This window comes from Platichthys flesus, chromosome 2 (assembly GCF_949316205.1).
Source record: "Platichthys flesus chromosome 2, fPlaFle2.1, whole genome shotgun sequence".
Classification (NCBI taxonomy): domain Eukaryota; kingdom Metazoa; phylum Chordata; class Actinopteri; order Pleuronectiformes; family Pleuronectidae; genus Platichthys; species Platichthys flesus.
The window spans coordinates 28,108,862-28,131,694 of record NC_084946.1 but is presented as its reverse complement, the minus strand read 5'-3'; the positions used below and the strand labels follow the sequence as shown (position 1 = coordinate 28,131,694).

Below are 22,833 nucleotides of genomic sequence, written 5' to 3'. Positions count from 1 at the left end.
CTTTCTCTAAATGATCTATCTTAAAAATGTTTTCACCACTGACTGACAGATTGTCCTGAAATTTACTGAGTCACGTCTCAGTTTATAACTTATCACAGATCAGGATGACATGTAATAACTAAATGTAAGAACTCAGTCCTTATGTTGTGCTTCAATTCATCAAATATTCAAATTAAAATATATGTAACATTTGAAATGGTCTAAAACTGGTGAATATTTTATCCAGATGTGCTGTAATCGAGATGTTTAATTTGTATTTTTAAAAAAAAGAAACGTTGCTAGATTAACTATTTGTGACGTTTCCTTTAAATAAAGTGATTCTAGATATTCCCGGGAAAAAATGGAACACGTCACAGTCCCCGCCCGCCCTGTCACGCCCAGAAAAGGTGCGTTTGTTTTCCCTTCAAGCCCGGCGCCGCTGGCACTCGAACGTGTCCCCACGACACCGCCCGGACGAGCCTGACCGAGGGCGCGTATAAACCAAGCGCACTCTTCTTCCAGACCCCGCCCCCGAGGAACGAATTGACGAATCATGACACGAGACGTCACAGTCCTATCTGAATATTCATTACTTTTCGCGGGCTTTCACTGTCACGTGGTGGTTTCGCGCGAAAAGCGAGTCCCGGCCGGAAGAAGAAGTTTGTGCCGAAGCGACAGAAACAGACGCAGCAGCGAAACATGGCGGTGAGTGAAAACCTGTGAAAACAGAAGATTATCATCATATTATCATTACACGAGTCACGTGTTCGATGCAGGAGACAGAAGAGAATCGAGCTGTCCACGTGACGGATCAGAGAGAATCCAGTTCCATGTGTGTTCTTTACTCCTGAGGCTGAACAATAGAGAAACGGAGATTCTGTCTGAAATATGGATTCTTATGTTTTTAATGTTTTAGTTTCTCGTCATAACTTCTATTAGAACATCAGGATCGTTGATCGGTGAACACGTGTTTGTTTGTGTTCGATGCTCGCAACGAGCACAGCTGACATGTGGTCAATAAGAATAAAACAATAAATCACCTGAACATCCTGTTTAATAAGGTTATCATCTTCCACGTGGAGCCACAGGACTTCTCTTCAGCTAAATCCTTCAGACTTCATTAATCTAACGTTTCCTTTTCATCCTGATACTTTAACGAGCTCCTTTCACAACACACTAGTTTACTTTCACAGTTTCTTCCACCTCCATCAGTTATTAAAGCCATAGATGTTAATACCTGTGACAAATATCCATCATAAAAACACGACTATCATTAAACATGCACATAACTCCATCTTGTGTACTTGTTGTACTTGTACGTATTTCGGTGCAGTCGCTGGTCTCATGGAACTCCGTCCAGACTAAACAAAGAAAGTGTCACAGGTTCGAAATACATTTAACTTTAGAAAGAATAACACACGAGAGAAACTTTGGAAATACACGTTTGTTTGAATCTGTGAGGTCACAATTAAAAAAAAAAAAATACTATAACACGAGAGAAAACGATGCATTTGATTAACTTATTCAAATTAAATAGAAACTGTTGGAGATAATTCTCATTATGCAGAATTACACTCGGACATTTCAATTTTGAATAAGAGAAAACTTTAGCTGCTTTTATTTCCTGCTTTGCTCGGAAACATATTTTATAAACTGAGTATTTGTGTTGTACAAGTAAAATCTGCAACATAACAAGAAACTGTCAGTAACCAATGAGACGACGTCAAAATACAATCACTTATAATATCAAATAAACTGTCAATTATGTTCATATCTTAGAAAACACATTGAATATGATGGTGTATCAGCTCCACTGTTCCAGTCGATCACATCATGTTCTGGTTTCGGGATGTGAATTAAAAACTAACTGTGTTTTTTGTTTTTGTGGCAGGATTCCTCCGAGTCGTTCCACATGGCCACCAGCCCCAGCCGAGCCTCCAGGAGAGGAGACATGACGTCCAGTCCGGGGCGGGACCTGCCTCCGTTCGAGGACGAGTCGGACGGGCTGCTGGGAGACGGACCCGTGCCCGGAGAGGAGGTGGAGGAGGAGGAGGACGGAGATGGGGAGGAGCTGATTGGGGACGGGATGGAGAGGTGAGGACCGGGCCGTGTTCAGAAGCTCAACCTCAGAGGACCTGTTTGTTCTGTTAACACCGACTCCTTGGCCCTCTTCAGGGACTACCGTGCCATCCCGGCTCTGGATCAGTACGAGGCCGAGGGTCTGGACCTGGAGGACGAGGATCTGTCGGAGCTGTCGCCTGGAGCCCGGGCCGCCGCCGAGGAGGCGATGAGTCGGAGGGACAGGGAGCAGGGAGTCAGCGGGCGCCTGAGGAGAGGGCTGCTCTACGGTGAGGGGAGGAGGGAGGAGCTGAGTGATGGTGTATTTAAGGAAGAAGTTTCAGTACTGGGGACGTCCTGGTGACCTGGAGGGGAGGGGCTCTCCAGGTCTGTGTTCCACATATGGATGGATGGAGGTTTCTGGAAGGATTCGATAGATTTGAGCCTAAGATCTCTACAGATTCATACTGTGTTTTAACAAGAATTAGCATTAAACCGCCTGAAAACATTAAATACATGCAAACTGATCTTAAGCTCCTTTCAAAGGAAGAGATCTTCATCTTTTGACCTTTTCTTCAACATGAGCCTGGTTTTAGTTTTTACTTCATCACCACTGTTAATGATTCTACTTTCCAATATGTTTGACTCGAAACCCTCGAGGTAGAAAGTTACACACAGCAGACCGATGTGTGTGTGTAGAAGTGAACTGACTCATTTCTCCTTCCTTCATCCAGACAGCGAAGATGAAGACGACGAGCGACCGGCGGCTCGGCGAAGGCGATTGGCCGAGCGGGCGGCGGAGGGCGTCGACGGAGAGGACGAGGAGATGATCGAGAGCATCGAGAACCTGGAGGACATGAAGGGCCACACGGTGAGGGAGTGGGTCTCCATGGCGGCTCCCAGACTGGAAATCTACAACCGCTTCAAGAACTTCCTGCGAACCCACGTGGACGAGAACGGCCACAACGTCTTCAAGGAGAAGATCAGCGACATGTGCAAAGGTAGCCGAGGTTCTCCTCAACGATGAAACCCAAACATCTAGATGAAAGATTTTTAATGAACAAACCTGCGTCTGTTATTTCAGAGAACAAGGAAAGTCTGGTGGTGAACTATGAAGATCTCGCTGCCAGGGAACACGTGTTGGCCTACTTTCTACCAGAGGCTCCGACTGAGATGTTGAAGGTGAGTCGAGTTTATTTTTTTATTTTTTAGTTTGGAAGCTCTGGAGCTGCTTCCTGTTTGATCACTGCTGTGGATGAAGGTCATCGGGGCACTTTTAAATTGAAAAAAATTCCAACTATAAGAGCCTCTGTTGTTCCTCAGGCTTTTTGTATGAAAACACAAAATAATTTCAGCTAAACGAAACAGGTGTGAAATAAATCTAAGGGAAGACTCGATGAAACCGACCCGATCGTGTCTCTGTCTTTCTCGTCAGGTTTTCGATGAAGCAGCCAAAGAAGTGGTTCTGGCCATGTACCCGAAGTACGGCCGCATCGCCCACGAGATCCACGTCCGCATCTGCAACCTGCCGCTGGTCGAGGAGATCCGCTCACTCAGGTGAAGTTCTGCTCTTCAAACTAATCAGTGTCTTTCTTCTTCCATCGTTCTTCTTGTAACTGTAACAAATATGAAAGTGCCACTAAAAGATCTTCTGTTAAACAAATACTCAGTTTTATCATAAATAATGAAGGACAGAAGAAATGAATACAATTTGAACTGCATCTGATTCCTGCTGCTCTAATCTTCATCATCTTCCTCCTCCTCCTCCTCCTCCTCCTCCTCCTCCTCCAGGCAGCTGCACCTGAACCAGCTGATCCGGACCAGCGGTGTGGTGAGCAGCTGCACCGGCGTCCTCCCTCAGCTCGGCATGATCAAGTACAACTGTAACAAGTGTAACTTCGTGCTGGGGCCCTTCTTCCAGTCCCAGAACCAGGAGGTGAAGCCGGGCTCCTGTCCCGAGTGTCAGTCCCAGGGGCCCTTCGAGATCAACATGGAGGAGGTGAGCACGAAGCGTGATGTCATTCACTCTGTCGTGTAACCACCAATGAGGAGGTTGTTGTTGTTTTGTTTCTGTGAATGAACCAGTCGTCCTCCTCCTGCAGACAGTTTACCAGAACTACCAGAGAATCACCATCCAGGAAAGTCCCGGTAAAGTGGCCGCCGGGCGCCTCCCTCGCTCCAAAGACGCCATCTTGCTGGCCGACCTCGTCGACAACTGTAAACCTGGAGACGAGATTGTGAGTCTGTTTCTGAAAAGGATCAATAATCCAAAAAACCGTTTTGATTCTACCGTGGAGAACAGAGACTGAACCTGCTCCTCCTCCTCCTCTCAGGAGCTGACAGGAATCTACCACAACAACTACGACGGCTCCCTGAACATGGCCAACGGCTTCCCGGTGTTCGCCACCGTCATCCTGGCCAACCACATCACCTGCCGCGACGACGGGGTCGCCGTGGCCGAGCTGACGGACGAGGACGTGAAGGCCATCGTGACGCTGTCCAAGGACGAGCGCATCGGGGAGCGGGTGAGGGGTCCCGCTCCAGACGTGTGACACTAAAGCACTGATGAGTCCCACCAGTGTAACGCTGGCTGCTGCTCACCTGATCTCTGACTGGTTTCCTGTTGCAGATCTTTGCCAGCATGGCTCCGTCCATCTACGGCCACGAGGACATCAAGAGAGCTCTGGCTCTGGCGCTGTTCGGAGGAGAGCCCAAAAACCCAGGTAGAGAAACCAGTCCACATGAGAGCGGCTCCGAGGTCTGGTCTGTACGGGGGACTCGTGATGGCTTCATTATTTTTAATCTTTGATATAAAGACTGCATCCAAACTGATCTGCTGATTTCGTGAGACTTTTAGAAAACCGTGACCCCCTCGTTCTCCTCCTGATTGGCTCTTATCGGTCACATGACTCGACTTCCAGCAGTGGGTGCTAAACACAAAACGCTCTGTTTCTTTTTCCAGGCGGGAAACACAAGGTGCGCGGAGACATCAATTGTCTTCTGTGTGGAGACCCTGGAACAGCCAAGTCCCAGTTCCTCAAGTACGTGTGTTACTGTGTGTGTGTGTGTACAAGTACTGCTGAAGTAAATATTAAATATAATAGTTGGATTACAGTGCTTCAATTAGTCCGGTTTCAGGTTTGTTACAGAGGGACTGTTAATTTGAGTTGGTGTACCTAATAAACTGGTCACTGACAGTATGTGGTCAATAACAACTAATAACTAATAACTGGTTGTGAACTGGTGTGTTAAACCTAAAGAGTCAAATAACAAATAAAACAACTGTTAATGTTTAAATGAGGAAAGGAAAATAAACTTTATATATTGAAAGATGATCAAAGTTATTGTCGGTAGAATCTGAATCTGTTCCTCTGCAGGTACGTGGAGAAGGTGTCGAGTCGCGCCGTCTTCACCACCGGTCAGGGAGCCTCCGCCGTGGGGCTGACCGCCTACGTGCAGAGACACCCGGTGAGCCGGGAGTGGACGCTGGAGGCCGGAGCGCTGGTGCTGGCCGACCGCGGCGTCTGCCTGATCGACGAGTTCGATAAGGTGAGCTGCTCGTGACCGAGGGAACTGAACCTAATCCACCTCTTACTGAGGCAGAAGTGAAACCAGACGTGTCTCTGTGCTCCAGATGAACGACTCGGACCGGACGAGTATCCACGAGGCCATGGAGCAGCAGAGCATCTCCATCTCCAAGGCCGGCATCGTCACCTCGCTGCAGGCCCGGTGCACCATCATCGCCGCCTCCAACCCCATCGGTACGTGACTCACCGGTTCAGTCAGACTAAAGAAAAACCCTGCGACCTTCAAGCCCTCAGCGTTTGGTTCCAGCTCGAGGACGTCAGGCGGCCGGGAGCTGATAAAGACGAGAGTCGCTCAGAGATGAAATCTGAGGCCGGGGACATGAAGTGCTTCAGACACAATGAGGACGATGCTGCTATCAAATCTAAAACCACTTTAAAAAGACGAGAGATACGACATCGTCTCTCGGGCTTCGTGAGAAGTTTGTACAATGTAGAGTCTGGGGATTGAGTTTTGATTTATCGAAGGTCAGAGGTCGTTACAGAAGAGTAATCCTGAGGAAGTTCAGGAGCAGATGACAGAGTCAGAATCTGTGAGTTGAAATTGAAGGAGTTCTTCTTGTGTCACTGAGACGTAGAAACGAGACATTGAAGGTTCCGGACTGAGACGTTTATCAGCCGGTGGATGACTGGAGGATTTATAATTCATTATTCTTCAGTTTGTCTTGCAGTGTTGTCTCGTTCTCTTGAGTGACAGCTGATGTGTCCTCTGCAGGCGGCCGCTACGACCCCTCCCTGACCTTCGCTGACAACGTGGACCTGACGGAGCCCATCGTGTCGCGTTTCGACGTGTTGTGTGTCGTCCGAGACACAATCGACCCCGTGCAGGTACACGCCCCCTTCGTCTCTTCCTTCTGAAGGATTCTGTCCAGATTCAGATGGTTGCATCCAAGAGTCCTTCTCACCACTCTCCGTTTGGCTCGTGACAGGACGAGATGCTGGCTCGCTTCGTGGTCGGCTCCCACATCAAACATCACCCCAGCCACAAGGAAAGGGGCGTGGCCTTAGAGGAGGTGGTGCTGCCCAACTCGTCCGACGTGCCGCCGGTTCCCCAGCAGCTGCTGAGGAAGTACATCATCTACGCCAAAGAGCGGGTACGACCACGCACACCCTGGACTCTCACAGCCATGTTCATCACACACACGACTGCTGGCCTTTAACCAGTTTGACCAGTGGAAATTGAAAATCTGCATCTTTAATCTGCAGATTCATCCCAAACTGAACCAGATGGACCAGGACAAGGTGGCTCGGATCTACAGCGAGCTCCGCAAAGAGTCGATGGTGAGTCCTCAGAACATGTCCACCTTTCCCTGAGGAGACATTCCACAAAGTCAAATGTGTGTAGAGTAAATCATAGAATTGAAGGTTGTGTATATTTGTGTGGTTGTGATTTTGCGTTGCTCCATTTGAGACTCTGTAACGTCTCATTGATGTTCGACCACCAGGCGACCGGCAGCATCCCCATCACCGTGCGTCACATCGAGTCCATGATCCGAATGGCCGAGGCCCACGCCAAGATCCACCTGAGGGACTACGTGCTGGAGGACGACGTGAACATGGCGATCAGGGTGATGCTGGAGAGCTTCATCGACACGCAGAAGTTCAGCGTCATGAGGAGCATGAGGAAGGTACGTGGTCTCTCACTGTCACACTCAAAGTTGCAAAAGTGTAAACAAACCCAAGATTTATACATATTTCCTGTGTTTGCATTGATTAAATGTATTTGAATGCAATAAAAAGTGTAAAAGTATAATACACTTTAAAATGTACACAATGTAATGGTATTTCTGAGTACAGCTGAAAATCAGGAGTGTCAGTTTGTGTCTAATGTTCATGAATGTGTTTCCTCGCAGACGTTCGCTCGGTATCTGGCTTTCCGTAGAGACAACAACGAGCTGCTGCTCTTCATCCTCAAGCAGCTGGTGGCCGAGCAGGTCTCCTACCAGCGCAACCGCTACGGCGCCCAGAACGACACCATCGAGATCCCAGAGAAGGAGCTGCAGGACAAGGTAACGAGGAACCACACGGTCACACGGTGTAGATCCTTGACTGGGCGTGTTCCCGGGTCAGAGACTCGTCACGGATCCCTGATCAGTTCACATCAGACGATACAGAATCATTTTCACAGAATACTTTTCTGCTCACAGTAAGAAAGGATAACAAGTTCTAATCGTCTCTTTTTGTCCTCCTCCTCTTCCTCTGTCCTCTTCCTCCTGCAGGCGAGACAGATCAACATCCACAACCTGTCTGCCTTCTACGACAGCGACCATTTCCGCTCCAACAAGTTCAGCCACGACGGCAAAAAGAAACTGATCCTGCAGCAGTTCTGAGTTTTCTGTCCTCTTCCTCCTCCTCCTCCTCTTCCTCCCTAACAGTGTTGCTTGAACTCGATTTCTGGGCCCTTCTCTATCGTTGTAGAAAACAGTGCTTGTGGTTGTTATCATGTCGGTTGTGTCTCAAGTGAGATGTTTCCTTTGGGCTCTGAAGTGATTTGAAAATGTCTGAAGAGAGAAGGCGCTGGGAGGACGTGTGAAAAGGGAGGAGTCAGTTTTCATCCAATCACAACTCAGAGCGGAACACAGACAAGGAATTTGGTTTGACCATTAAATGTGCTGACAAGTGATGGAGGAACCGGAAGCAGCTGATTCCTCACAGATGATGAAATATTTAAAATGTTGGTTATAACAGGGAATGAATAAGTCGACGTGTGTTCAGGACGTTAAAGCTTCAGTTCATGTTTCTACCCGATGTAAAGCTGCATCGCCACAAACTAAAGGAAGAGTGGATCTAAAATCAGTTCAGTAAAAATACAGAATTAAATATGAGAATTTAATGTTTCAGAAAAATAAGCCGATCCTCTGTTTTCTGTCTGTATCTGTCCCCACGAGGGCCGAGTGTAAATAAATGTAAATGTTTTTGTCCGTGACGTCGTAGAAAAATACTTTTCTTCTCATTCTGGTGGAAGTTCGATCTGAAGATGTGAACATAAAAAGATTTTGTATGTTAAAACGAACCCGTGTTTAATGTTTCTACTGTGGAACTCACTTGAAGTTGGATTGTTGGTGTTTTGATAATAAACTTGTTTAACTTCTGCTCTGCATCATTCAGTGTGATTCACAAACATGTTATTCCTAGAAAATATAAAACAATAATTTTTTGATATATTTAAAATGTTGCCCTGCAGGATTTGGTCATAACAGCTTTTCCTGTAATAAAAGTTTGGAGCTGTTGTGTACGAGCAGCACCTGAACGCAGCAGGGGTCATCTCTGGCGCCATCTAGCGGCGGGTGGTGTGAACAGCAGCCAGCAGCAGTCACACGGCTATTTCAGCGTCGTTGCAGCAGCAGAGGAGGAAGAGGAGGAGGAAGAGGAAGATCACATCCTGCAGCTCTGTCCTCCAGCCTCACACCGGAGACTCACGCGGAGTGAACCCGCAGCACAGAGCACACAGAGCGGCCACGAGCAGCGCGTCACCACGAAGACCTCCATCCACCCAGAGAGCAGGTGAGGAAGAGGAAGAGGAGGAAGATCACATCCTGCTGAGCTCTGTCCCTCCGTCTGTCCTCCAGCCTCACAACGCAGACACACACCGGACACACACACAGGGAGTCTGCAGACCTTCATCCATCCAGAGTCCATTCAGAACCGGTGAGGAAGAGGAGGAGGAAGAGGAGGCAGCACTGCAGCAGACATGCCGGGCCTGCTCTTCATCACACTCATCAGCGGTGAGTGTGATTACTCATCTCATCCAATCAGGAGCTCAGATTCAATTCGTCTTCATCATTTAGAGAATAAGTGCGAGGAGGCTTTGAACTCATCACATGTTCGAGTCCACGTGACTGGTTGTGTGTTTTTTTGATGTTTACTAGTGTTTGTGTGTTTTATTGTTTATCAATTCTGCAAGGTGGATGCACTGTGTGGGACACACAAACACACACACACGCACACAAGCACACACACACACACACACACACACACACACAAACACACACACACACTGCCTGATGTCTGCTTGTGAAGTCAAATCCGGATGTTTCCAATGATTAAAGCTGCAGCTGATCTTTATTTTCATTAACCCTAAAAATACAACATCCCAAAATCCAAAATTCTACAGAATAACTAGTCAATAATTATCAAATTAATGGTCAAATATCACTTTACAAAATATAATAAATCGCATGTGGATAATTATCTGATCATCAGTTTATCATCATGTGACAAACAAAACATCAGATCCTCTCATTTAGAAGCAAGAAAGTGAAACAATGACCAAGCATGATTCTTCAAAACACAAATCTTCTGTTGATCAATTATTGATTATGTTTATTCAGACCTGTTAACAATGTTCATGGATATTTGGGACCGTCATCGTTGAAACGTCTGAATGTTTAATTCATCTCAGACTCCAGCTCCTTCATCTGCTCTGAGGCCAGCCACAGATTCATTCTGCAGTCTGAGGTTTAAGAAATAAGAGCTCAATGAGTCAGTAGTTTCCTTTGAATCAAAGCTTAAGACCTACTGATTGCTCTCTTCATGGGGGGGGGGGGGGGGGGGGGTCTGCCTCAGTGTCTGTCTCACGTTTGTAGTTTTTGTTTTATTATTGTGTGTTTGTTGTGTTTGCTTTGAGAGAAGCTGCAGAGATGCAGATCTCGTTGTTGATATTACCATGAGAAGGAAGCTGAGTCTCCAACACAGAGGCCTGACGGGGGGCAGAGAGGAGACCAGGGGGTGAGGAGGAGCAGATTTGGGGGAGGGTCTCTGTCCATAAGCTGATCTGAGAAAGGGGCTTTAATGACCCCCCCTCACAGAATCAAAGCTGGAGACGACAGATGCAGTGTTGATGGAGACTTTAGGGTCCGAGCCACCGACCTCGATGTGAGGGGCTCATGCCTCAGAAGGGACGAGTCCTCCATGGGTGTGGCACAGCGCCACCTTCAGGATTTCAACCAAACTGCCCCCCCCCCCCCCCCCCGTTTTTGTTTACTTGAACATTGTTTCAACATGAGGGTTGATGTGTCCGATGACAGCGTCTCACTGGTCTCACTGGTCACACTGGTCTCAAGGGTCTCACTGGACTCAAGGGTCTTACTGGTCTCAATTGTCTAACTTATTTCAATGATCTCCCTGGTCTCAGTGGTCTCAGTGGTCTCAGTGGTCTCAATGGTCTCACTGGTCTCACTGGCCTCACTGGCCTCACTGGCCTCAAGGGTCTCACTGGACTCAAGGGTCTCAATGGACTCACTGGTCTCAATGGACTCAATGGTCTTACTGGTCACAGCCGCCTCTGAGCAGACCAGGAGGAAGAGGATGAAGAAGAGCTCTGCACATTTTGACCATCACCACACGTGAAGACACGAGGAACACAGGAAGTTGTTAGAACTCACACAGTTCATCCTCATCTCCCTCCCTGAAGCCGTCTCCTGCCCGTCACAGCGCCACCTACTGGCAACATCAAGTACACCTCATGACACATTATGAAATGTTCATGTCCTGGTCTCCGTGTTGTGCACAGTAACAGTGTCCCCTCAGACTGCAGGAGGAGGGCGGGGGGGGGGGGGGGTCTGCTTAGCGTGTCGCAGACAAGTTTGAGACATGTTGGCCATACCATGATATGGTAATCTGCCCTGAGGTCAGACAGCCATCTGTGCTCCCAGACAGAGGGCATCATGGGAGGAGCCTGAAATAAAATGTTATTATAGATATAATGACTTCGACTCATCACATTTAGCATTGATGAGCACTATATCATTAACTAATATTATAATATATCAACATGTAAGAAGGCATCATGACACTGCTGAGGTTTTATATATTATTTCTACTGTGTTTTATTTTATTCTGATTCATGAACATTTCTGGATGCCAGTTGAGTTTTAGTTGTTAAATTAATAAACAACCATAATACAGTGTATTATTATATTATAACATTATAGTGGTATTACAGTTGAGTAGTATTTATATTCTGGATAATAAAATGAAGAGGTTTAAAGTACAATGTTTACTACTGTTCACTTTCACCTCTGAAAGAAGTTTGTCACAATCAATATACAAACATTTATATATTATATTATTTATTATATAATATTTCAACCAAATATTTGACTTGTTATATATTTCATTGCCTTTTTAAATCTATACATTTGTAGAAAGACAAGATTTAAGGAAAGAAATTAAGGTTTAACTGAGTAAATAATATCAGTTGTTACATTTCCCAGTGTCTCCAGTCAACCCAATGATTAAATGGTAGCAAACAATAATGTGTTATTATGAATATTTCATGTCAGTCCTTGTTTCAGATTATATTTGAGTTGTTCGTTCGGTTTAACTCTATTTCTTCCCCCAGCTGAATCTTAAAGCCTCTGCTGATGTGGACATTAACTATTGAATTTCAAACTAAAGCCTGTCTCCAGTGTGACTGTGGTTTCTCCTCTGTCTCCTGCAGCTCTCCTGTCCAGCTGTGACGGTTTCAGACGGACCTCGTCCCAGCGCGTCTCACCGCTCAGACAGGATGAAAGCCCAGCCCAGGAACTAGTCCGAACCAAACGCCACTCAGTCCAGGAGCTGGTGCGAGCCCAGCCCCACTTGGTTCATGACATGGGCTGGCCCGAGATTCGTGAAATATCCAGATCCGAGGTGGAGGCTAACTCGTCTCAGTTAAAGTCCCCGTCCTCTGTGGACGAAGACGTGGAAGAGGAGATGGAGGTGAGGAGGATGTGGAGACACTGTCGGAGCTGAACCCAAACAGCGGCAATTATATGGGCCTCTGAACACAGATTTTCAGTTGAGAGTTGTATTGGAAACTTTTCTTTAAGTTTATTGATCACAAATCAGTTTTAGGTAAAAATGTAAATATCAGTCGTAAAGTGAAAGTTCCTCTCTGATTTCAGTGGCCAACACAAACGGTGCAGTCACATTATCTCAGTAAACAGTCGAGCTAAAGCTTCAGAACAAAGATACTCTCTGAACTGAGAGTCAGTCTGTGACTTTGTTTATTAGAAACGCATTTATTTGGTTAGGAGATTTTATGCATGTAAGCATGAATTTGTCCATCTGTCCCTCTGCTTTCAGCGTATGGTCCATTTGGCAGCTCCACAGGACGCAGGAGGCTACAGGGCTCACACAGACCCAGACACGGAGCCCTTCGGTGGGCCGGGTGCCGGCGATGCCTCCCAGGAGGCCTCTGGCTTCTATGGAACGGACACGGAGGACAGATACAGAGGAGAGGAGGGAGGAGAGGACCGAGAGAGAAGAGGAGGAGGAGAGGACGAGTGGGAGGAGAGAGAGAGGAGAAGGGGGGACGAGCATGATGCTTCAGATGTGATCCACCTTACCCCAGATCTGGACACTCTGATTGGTTAGTAGAAATAACTTCCCCTACAGAACTAAATCACACACTCGTCAAACCTGCTGTTATTCATCTTCAGTGATTTATTGAGATCCAGCAAAGATCTCTCCTCTGCCCTGAGGATCAGACGTGTGTCCGAAACAGACTCTGCTGCTCGTTAAGTGTGTTAGAAGTGTTTACACACACACGCACACACACACACACACACACACACACACATGTTCCTGACATGTCTGTTTGTGTCTCTCAGGCTACAGTCCATCCCTCCACCCCACCAGCTCCCTGCAGCCCATCATCTCCTCCCCAGCTGAGCTGCATGATCCTGGGCTACAAGAACATCGAGCGTCCCCTGTCCTGGAGGTGAGGACAGAGAGAAGGTGTCTCCATGACGAAAATTATATTTCACCGTATATGTTTTTTACCTTAACCTCCCTGTGCAGTTTCAGTCACATACATTCTTTTTCCAGGCTCATATGAGGTCACTGAAATCTAAACAGCTCCTCTTTGAGTCCAAGGGACAAGTGGTCAGAACGTGGTGTAGTGTCCTAAAGGCAGACATGAGATATCACGTTCAAGAGGCCAAAACATGTTCTGTGCGGTCACTTCGACATTGACCTTTGACCTTTGACTAAACATTTTTATAAAATAAATTCCCTAAATGCGTTCTTGAGATTTTGTGTTCACAAGAATGAGACGAACAACCTGACAACATATTTAAGTTTCACCCAGCTCGCAAAAACGAACTCAACAAAGTCAGTGATACCTGAGCTGTGCACTGCATGGAGTAACAGCAGTAAACGTTTATTAGTATAGAATTTAAGTATTTATGATTTTATTTACTCAAGTTTAACTTCATGAATATACAAAGATGTAAAACACAGCAAGGACAAAGTGTGAAGACGACTTGAAACAGAGGAGTCATCCGCTGAAGTTTGACTTTAATTAGATCACAATAAATCTGACGTAATCCACTAACCCCGCGCTGAAGGATTTAATTAGTCTTTAACTGCTTTGTGAGATTATGGGATTAATTGTGTTTCTTTGCCCTAATCGTCTGAGTCAGAAGACGCTTGACTCAGCAAAGAGCAGAGATGATAAACGACCTCAGACACACACAGAGAAGTGTCTCTGCAGGTTGATATAAATCATTAATCTTATATTATCATCAGTAATATAAGGGATAGTACTTTAATCCCCTAACAATATTACTACAACTGTATTTCCACCATGTCCTCGTGCCGATATGAAACCAACCTGATTACAACTCGAACCGAACCACGATCAGTTGTTTCCACTTAAATCATGAAGGACAAGAGGCCGTAAATAAAGGAGACAACATGTCTTCCACTCCAGATGGGTCCTTTAGAGAGGGAGCTGTGGGAGGCCGAGCGGGAGGAAGACGTTCAGTCCAGTGGATACGGAGTCCGTCACTCCTCCATCGCCTCCACGACCACAACATCCACACCTGCTTCCACTGCTGCTGCTGCAGGCGGAGACGCTGCAGGAACCTCCCCCCCTGAGACGGACACTGGCACTGACTTCGGGCTGCTGGGAAGTTTTACAAAAGGTAGAGCAAATATAAAAAATCAGTTTATGAAGACGGGTTTGATTTGGTTTCCTGTTTCTATCTTTGAAATGTTTTTATTTGCATGCACCCACGGTTTGAAGCTGCTGATTAGAAAGGTTAACATGTGTACAGATGAGATGAGTGCTATTATTGGCCTAAAATGTTAGTAGACTAAATTAGCTTAGCTTAGCATAAAGACTGGAAACAGGTGGAAACAGCTAGCCTAGCAATAGTAACTAAAACCCACCTAAGATAAAGACTTCACATCTTTAAAAAACAAAGGTGCTGAAATGTGATGTGTCTGGTTTGTGTGGGCAGATGAGACGGAGGATGAGGAGACAGAGCGGGAGGAGGAAGAGGAACACGCCGGCCTGTTTACCCAGAGTCCCACTGTAGCAGAGGTCGGCCTGGCCCCCAGCAGAGAGCCTCTGCAGCCCAGTGTGGAGGAAGAGGAGCGAGGGAATAAAGGTGGGAAGGATCTTTAACACCTTAGTTTTATAACCTCCCAATTTTTCTCAAACTTAAAATAGTCAAAGTAAAACAATGCTCTCTATTCGGATCATTCTTCTCAGGGCCTGATGTCTAAAGCCATAAGGAGTACATTTTAAAAGAATACGCTGAATATCACAATATCCGATGAAGTACTTGTATATTTGTTCGAGCAGACCGACTGAATGACCGAGGTGCCGAGGTGGAGGAGGAGAGCTGGAAGAAGATGGAGGGAGAAGGAGCATTAATCCGTCAGATCGTCCCGCTCACCACAGATCCCTCGCCGACCATCAGCTTCACCGACCCGGCCTGGGCTTCGTTAGACAAGACCACGTCCCTGGAGAACCAGGGGTCGGAGGTCAGGGGCGGGGGGGCGATGACTGCCACAGAGAACATGAAGGAGGCACAGCAGGTACGTTGTCATGCTGACGATCAATCCATATGTTTTTATCACAAGAAAATCCAGCAGGTCAGTTTAGAGTCTCCAATCAACCTAATGTTAAACTGGGAACCTTCTCCCAGTGAGGTAAACCACTGCCCCATCATTAGAGGATGTTCACACTGGTGTTGTGCTATAATAGGTAGACTTGATGTTGGCTAATTATTAATAATCATAAAATATGATTATTCAAATATTACAATTATTTATTAGAAATAATACAATTATTAATTAATTAAATAATCAATTGAGAATAATGAAATTATTAATGAAAAACAGTACAATTATCAATTAACAATAATACAATTATAAAATTATAATTTATAAATGACGGGGCACCCCCCAGTTCAATTAGAAATCTCCATATTTACTAAAGATTATATAATGAACAGTGAAGGTCATGGAGTTCTTGACAGTGTAGAGGTTGGCAAAATTCACTTATGCGACATTAATGAAAAAACATTTGTAAAAGATTATTTTATTATGAATATAACTAAGTATAAAAACACAAATTACTAACAACGTGCTAACTAAACAAAGATGTGTATGTCTGTGTGTCTTTGTAAATACAAGTGTACCCAAAATGGCCGCTGGCCAAACTAAAGAAACAGCCCCCCTCCTTTTGAAGTGGTTTTACGACAGGTAGCGGGGGAGGAGATAACTAGGTGACGAGATATGTGTGTGTCTGTGTTGGTGCTAAGTTAGACAAAGGGTGTAGAATGAACTGCAAAGAAAGACTCTGAGGAGCATAGCCTTCGAAAAGAAGATGCAAGCTGGAGAAATCAGGTTTCTCCCCTCGCCGATGCAGGAAGAGAGGCTGGCAGCCTTCCACCCTCAGACGGATTGAAGAAAGAGAAAGAATCGGGGCCTTATATTGCCCTGGGACCTCACAGGTCATGGGGTCCAGAGTGACCAATAGGAGGCTAATCACACCTCTGCTCTGGGTGAAGTTGAGGAATCCTGGGAGACTGAGTTCCCTGTGCTGTGGCTTTTTCCAGAACAATGGAACATGTGGTTTCAGGCTTTTGACTGCCCATATAGGCCGAAGAGAAGGCCTTTGGTTTTACAAAAACACTGTCCCAACACTGCTGTTGTTGAACCTTTCAGGTGGTGTGTATAGACTGGAAGGACCTGGTTGGACGTGGGCATGTCGTCCTCAACATGACGCAAAACCAGAACTGTGTAAGTACAAATAATATGAACAGTAATGAAAAGGTCTGAATTCTGTACTTTAACGTCACTAAATCCTCAGATTAATGAGGCTTCGATGCACCAACGACTCCTTCAATGCTTCCTAACTTATCTCCTTTAGCAGTAACATCGTGGTTACACCTGGACACACCCACGCAAATATAACGTAGAAGGAACGGCTTTTTTATTCTCTTGATGCAGTTGAGAAAGCAAATGTTTTGCAGTTGTTTTCTGTTTCTGTTGTTTTCCCTTTTACTTAAGTTAGCATCAACATATCAAGCCTCATCAATTAAATGAAGTGTTTATTAGTAAAAGGTGTCTTCATTAACCACAACTTGATAAAGTACCAATTAAAAATGAAAGTTTTTCTCCCATCGTAATTTTAAACATCTTCTAAGCAAAATGTTCATTTGATAATTTATGTATTTTTATGTGTTGCCTGTGACCTCGACTGAATATTGAGCTCCAGATGTTTGGAAGCAGAGCTTGGTGACATTTTCAAGAAAACTTTACGGTGGTGGGTTCAAAGACTCGCTGCAGTGCATTGTGGGCCACAGCAGCTAACATCAGGAGGCTCATGGGCTGGTCCATCATCTTGACACTTCTGGTATCAGTGTGTGCGTCCATGTGGGGTGAGGATATGTGTACATGTGGGAGAATCACTGGTAACTGTAAGTGTGTGTATGTGTGTTTGTGTGTGTGACAGGAGGAGTTCCGTGTGGACCAGGGTGTGCGGTTGCTGAAGATCATCGAGCGAGTGTTTGCTTGGAAGATGAACAGCCCTGAGGGATCATGGGTACTCTTCCTCAGCAAGCCCACACACCAGCAGCACCAGCTCCTGATGAATGTGGCATCTGGCCACGGTACACACACACACACACACACTCACACACACACACACTCACAACAACACATACACACACATTTTTACACAAAAGTTTCTCTTAGTAGTTTGTCATGACTCTTGTTTAATGTTAAGGGCAGAGGATGTCACACCTTGTTAAAGCCCTATGAGACAAATTGTAATTTGTGAATATGGAATATACAATGAAGAGTACATTCTACATATACACATGTATTTCTGTGTGTCGATTTGCTTGTGAAAATTGACTCAGGGATTCAGACACAGTCACTTGCACCTGCACACTCTTTACTCTTGCTCCAGCATGTACAGTTTATCTACATTCATGATATACTGTGAGTACATCTTACAGTTCTACATGTATTCATATTCCTTTGTTGCATCTTTTCAAATTTCTACTTCTTTCAGTTGTTTCTTTCACTGTGTTTCAAATACATTCTCTTTGTAGATTGTGACTTTGACAAATAAAACCGTTGACATTCTTGACTTTATTTGCAGGCACAGGTTTGTTTCAATTGTTGTGTTGTGTCTCTCAGGAGTGATCGGCACCAGTGATGTGCTGGACATGTTGGGGGAGATCAGGAAAAGTCTGAATAAGGTAAAATAACTGCAGAGTTTACATGTATAGATTTAGATTATAAGGTTTCTGCTCGTAGGAAACAGTGTGATACCTACCTGTTCATTTATATACAGTGCCTTGCATAAGTATTCACCCCCCTTGGACTTTTTCCCATTTTGAACTGTTACAAACTGGAATTCATTTGACACAACACAGTTTTCTAACGGTGTGGATAAACAGCGAACACAGAACAGCCTCAATGAACGAACCAGCATCCAGTCAAATTGAGAAATACTCACCGCGTGTGAAGCTGGTAGAGTTGCTGCAGGTCACAGCACATCCGGAGTTCGTGACGCCAAATTCTGTGGTATAATGCATGCAGCCGAAATGTCGATGTCGTTGTTGAAGTTGATGATGATGAAGGAATCTCAGTGATTTTAGAGCTTAAATCTTCTCAGAGGGATTTTTCTGCATAAATAAAGGACGTAGCTCCAAAAGATCACCGGGCTACAAACTGTTTGTTTAGTTGTAAGGTACCTGCAGGAAACTTTCATTATTTTACATTGCAGGACTGAACTCTGCGTGTTTGCCTCCTCAGGTGGGAATCCAGAGCTACAGTGCCACCAGCCGCTGTGTGTCCCGGCCCAGTCAGACACGCAGCGACTACGGGAAGCTGTTTGTGGTGCTGGTCATCATCGGCTCCGTCTGCATGGTCATCATCACTTCTGGGTTCTTATACATCTGCTGGCAAAGACGACTGCCGGCCACCAAGACGACGGTCAGTGAACACACACAGAAAGAAATGCAAGGCCTGTTCTTCACAGTTTTATTCGGACATTCATTTTGATTTATTTCAAACATGTAAATAATTAAAAAGAGAAATTTACTAACATGTGAAAAAATGAACCTTAATTAAAGTAACTCAAAGTAAAGCATCATAACGTAACGTGATATGGCGTGACCAGATTTTTCCCTCAGGAGGTGGTGGAGACCAAAACCAGAGCCAAAATCTACTGGGCTTGTAATCAGCAGGTGTCTAAATATTCGGTGATCTTTGACCTTTGCAGTTTCGCGCTGAGGAGCTTCACTTTGTGGAGAATGGCTGCCACGACAACCCCATGCTGGACGTGACCAACGACAACCAGTCTGAGATGCAGGAGAAGAAGCCGAGCACCAACGGACTGACGGGGGGGGGCGAGACAGGAAAGGATGACAGCAGTCGCTGGCAGGTGATGGGATGACTGATTAAGTGGATGTACGAGGACAAAAAGATGAACAGATGAAGGATGAGTGAATAATGTTCTCACACACGTGGCGGTGCTTTAGTGTTGAATAACCTGCTGTTGGTTTCTTATGGGAAAACTTTATTCTGCTCGGCAACAACGTGAAGCCTCTCGTCTGGTTTCTCTTTCAGGTGTTTGTCAATCAAGCGGCGGCTGAGGAGGAGGAGGAGGAAGAAGAGGAGCAGGACACACATCTCTGATGGAGGAAGAGGAAGAGGAGACAGGCTATGATGGATGGGCGTCTTTTATAGATGGTGGAGCCCAGAGAAGAAGAAGAATAGGAAGATGGCAGAAAAGAAAACAAGGTGTCTTCGATTGAGGGAAGATAGGGAGAGGAGGTGGAGGAAAGAAAAGAGAGAAGTGGGGATGAAGGCGAAAAGCCTGAGTGACAGATGTGTGGTGCAGGAGCAGGAGTCACTGACGTCATCACAGCGATGAGACACCGAGTTGAACATCACATTCACGAATTCATGGAAAAACAGCCAAATCTAAAACCATTTAAAATGGTTGTTAAAGAGGGACGTCAGATCCCAACTTGATGTTTGAAAATATCACCATTACATAAACAATCTGTTTAATGTGCCTTATGTTTTTAGCGCTTGACAATGTGGCTGCATGACACAATTAACACAAACAACACATCACAGAGCAAAGCACCTTTTTCCAGCTTCAACGGTTGAATGTAAAGAAGCAATTGTTTAGTTTGTGTCACAGGAAAACAAACTTTACTTGACACAACAATCTGACCGGCAGCAGGAATCCAAAATAATTCAATAGGCTGAAAGTACGGATAATAATGTCATAATTTAAAATGTATATTGAGATGAACGTGAAAAGATCACCAATGAAAAGAAGTCGGGTACAAAGCAAAACCTACGATGAGCCTAAAAAATGTAATTACCCAGAAGGTCGCTCAGAGGTCACTTTATTTTTCCTGGATCTGACCCATAACCCTATTTTAAAGTCAAGGTTTAAAGTCTAATTAAAAACATCCTGGTGAGTTTCACATCCCTGCAGATGATCAGTGGTTTCACCTCCACGTCTAACTCTGGTGACGGCAGCGACTCCTCTCGGCTTCTCCTCCGAATCACCGGACAGGAAGTTGAGCAACTAGCGACTTTGAAAGTAAGGTTTTGGCACTTTATCGATTCCTCTTTGGAAATAGTGACTATCATCGCTGAAATGCTGCATCACGTTAAATGTATAAAATAAAGCGATTTCCAATATCTCTATTTTGCTTATAGGAATGGTTGTAACTGCTGAAGATGTTTACTGTTCCCTCGTGTTAAATATACTGACGTGCTGTTAGCCTGATGCTTCTCTTTAACGGTGCTGGAATGGCTGCTCTATGCTCCTCAGTAAATCCTGAGGCTTTGACACACGGGCAACATTTAGAGGCCAAAAGCATGAGAATAAAGTGAGTTGCAGTCGAGCCCCAAGTCTTCTGTCTTTAGTGTTTAATGTTCAAGTCAACACGTCATGTTCAGGTCACTCATCTAATGTCCAAGTAACTCTGATCCCATCTGTATTACTATGGTCAGAATATCAGAGGCTCAGCAATCAGTCATTATGTGAGTATCAGGATCTAGTCCCTGTTGCAAAAAGTATCTTCAAGACTCTAAGACCGAGTACAAGTCACCATGGCACATTTCAGTCGTCATTAAAGACCTGTCACAGCTTTGTGATTGTGAGCTTAGTAGTGTTCGGGTCCCTCAAGTCGTGTCTGAACGACCAGGAGTTTGTCTGAGTCAGTAGGATCATGTCAGTGTGATTATATTTGAATCAACATTTCATCAGGACGATTTCATGTCACGAGGGTCACGTCTGAGTCACCATGTTGGAGTCAGGAAGGACGAGTCCCTGTGAATGGGTCCTAGTCACGATGGTAAAGTTTGTTTAACTGATTAACATTTAAATCTAACACCTTTGTGTGGTTCTCAGTGAGAGGATCAATTGACTGACTGGAGACAGACAATCGTCCAGAAGCTGCGTTCAACATTGACCATGCTTGTTTTCAGGCTTTAACTACCATGTAGGCCGGAGAGGAGGCCTGTGGTTCCACAAAAACCATGTCCCAACATTCTAATTCTCATATTTTATTCAGTGACTTCATCACGTCGTTCTCCGTCTCCATGCTGGTCACATTTAAATCTCATTTAATTCAGATGTTGCCCGTGTTTTTGCTCTTTTTCTAAGACTTTCCTCGATGTAACTAATGAATATGGCTTCACTATAAACTACGCTGATTTAAATGCATTTTTGCAGCTCAGCAGGATCGTTCAGGACCGAGCGAGGATTAGAGTTTCTTAAACGTGCAGTATATATGATCTGTTTCTGAAAGCACAAGAGACCGGCAGGACGCATTCCCCTTGTCCTGCACTTGAAGACAGATTATAGGAGCATGTAGCTTTCAGCACTGCAGCCTCGATATAGACACAGACAGCGTCTCCTTCTTTCCTCTGCTGAAGGAGTCGGTTTAAAAGACAAATTTTGTCGCCTTCTTGCTAGAAATCCACTTAACACTGAACAGATCCTTTACAACTGTTTTAACAAGGGCTTTTCTTTCCAGAAAGCCTCACGCAGTTTCCATTTAGTAGCAGTGCCAGTGCAAGTCAGTGGGCATTCAGCTGTAAGAAAAAGTAATAACAAGTTACCCTTTGTATAAAGAAAAGATGGTTAGTTTCATAGTGTGAATTTGCTGCTATTCAACGAATATATTGTTCAGTTATTATTCATTCATGGCAGGTATTTCATTTATTTTCTCCTTTCTGTACACCTGTTTATATTTGTATCAAATGTTGTGTCACCCTTTTGGTTGTCAAAGTAATAAGTTAACTGTGAGAAATAAAGTGTAGAGTAAAGGAGATGTTTTGTAATTTCTCGCCCGTTCAACCTTGACACGGATAGTGGAAGATTTCTTATGTTTGCAGGATTAAATGTTTGAGAATAAACAGAATAGTTTAGTCAGTAGTAGTTAGTTTCATTATAGTTTGTCATGTTTAAGAAAAAGACGACATCTTCATTTCCAGTTTAACACAAGTTCAGGTTCCTCTACTTCATTTCAAACACGGGTTGAGTAAATCACATTGTAGTTTGCATTGGAACACAGCAAGGAAATTTACAACATAATGTATATATACATATATATGTATATAAAAACATATTTAATGACTCATTTCATTATTGATCAAGAGTTTTTTTTATTCTTTTTACTTTTATAAAAATAGTGGTTGAATATATTGAACCTATTGATCCATGGACTTCATTTCAATTAAATTTTCAATAAAATCCAGACACAACCGTTAAAATACATAAACAAACAAATAACCATATGAGACAATGTTTGGCGAGTTAATGAGACATAGTGACTCCCATTCCTTGCTACCTGCAGCAAAGTGAACAGAACCTGCTTCCTTACCTCGTTCCGCTCGGCGAGGGGTGTTCAACTTTAATCCATATTTATTTGGGTCCGTAAGG

At 44.7% G+C, this 22,833-nt stretch overlaps 2 protein-coding genes across 2 annotated transcripts; both read left to right on the top strand.

Moving 5' to 3' along the window:
* The first annotated feature begins 604 nt into the window (after window positions 1–604).
* Window positions 605–8,713, top strand: mcm2 (minichromosome maintenance complex component 2). The gene is made up of 19 exons (XM_062409946.1): window positions 605–684; window positions 1,871–2,073; window positions 2,155–2,327; window positions 2,772–3,038; window positions 3,122–3,219; window positions 3,473–3,594; window positions 3,829–4,036; window positions 4,140–4,274; window positions 4,371–4,562; window positions 4,667–4,760; window positions 5,000–5,078; window positions 5,415–5,586; window positions 5,672–5,798; window positions 6,337–6,449; window positions 6,551–6,715; window positions 6,828–6,902; window positions 7,067–7,249; window positions 7,475–7,630; window positions 7,841–8,713. The coding sequence occupies exons 1-19, from the start codon at window positions 679–681 to the stop codon at window positions 7,949–7,951; spliced, it is 2,679 nt and encodes an 892-aa protein (XP_062265930.1). The 5' UTR covers window positions 605–678; the 3' UTR covers window positions 7,952–8,713.
* Window positions 8,714–8,997: 284 nt separating this feature from the next.
* On the top strand, window positions 8,998–22,464 carry podxl2 (podocalyxin-like 2). Its single transcript, XM_062410106.1, has 13 exons — window positions 8,998–9,346; window positions 12,064–12,323; window positions 12,690–12,975; window positions 13,217–13,326; window positions 14,320–14,533; window positions 14,852–15,001; window positions 15,199–15,434; window positions 16,569–16,643; window positions 17,359–17,515; window positions 18,051–18,112; window positions 18,672–18,851; window positions 19,141–19,302; window positions 19,488–22,464. Exons 1-13 carry the CDS (start codon window positions 9,313–9,315, stop codon window positions 19,554–19,556), a joined length of 1,995 nt encoding a protein of 664 aa, XP_062266090.1. The 5' UTR covers window positions 8,998–9,312; the 3' UTR covers window positions 19,557–22,464.
* The last annotated feature ends 369 nt before the right edge of the window (window positions 22,465–22,833 follow it).

Coding starts and splice junctions, on each gene's coding strand:
- mcm2 (XM_062409946.1), top strand. Junction 3,595..3,828: donor GAGGAGATCCGCTCACTCAG/GTGAAGTTCTGC, acceptor CTCCTCCTCCAG/GCAGCTGCACCTGAACCAGC. Junction 7,250..7,474: donor TCATGAGGAGCATGAGGAAG/GTACGTGGTCTC, acceptor GTTTCCTCGCAG/ACGTTCGCTCGGTATCTGGC.
- podxl2 (XM_062410106.1), top strand. CDS start 9,313: ATGCCGGGCCTGCTCTTCATCACACTCATCAGCG. Junction 14,534..14,851: donor GCTGGGAAGTTTTACAAAAG/GTAGAGCAAATA, acceptor TTGTGTGGGCAG/ATGAGACGGAGGATGAGGAG. Junction 18,113..18,671: donor TCAGGAAAAGTCTGAATAAG/GTAAAATAACTG, acceptor TTGCCTCCTCAG/GTGGGAATCCAGAGCTACAG.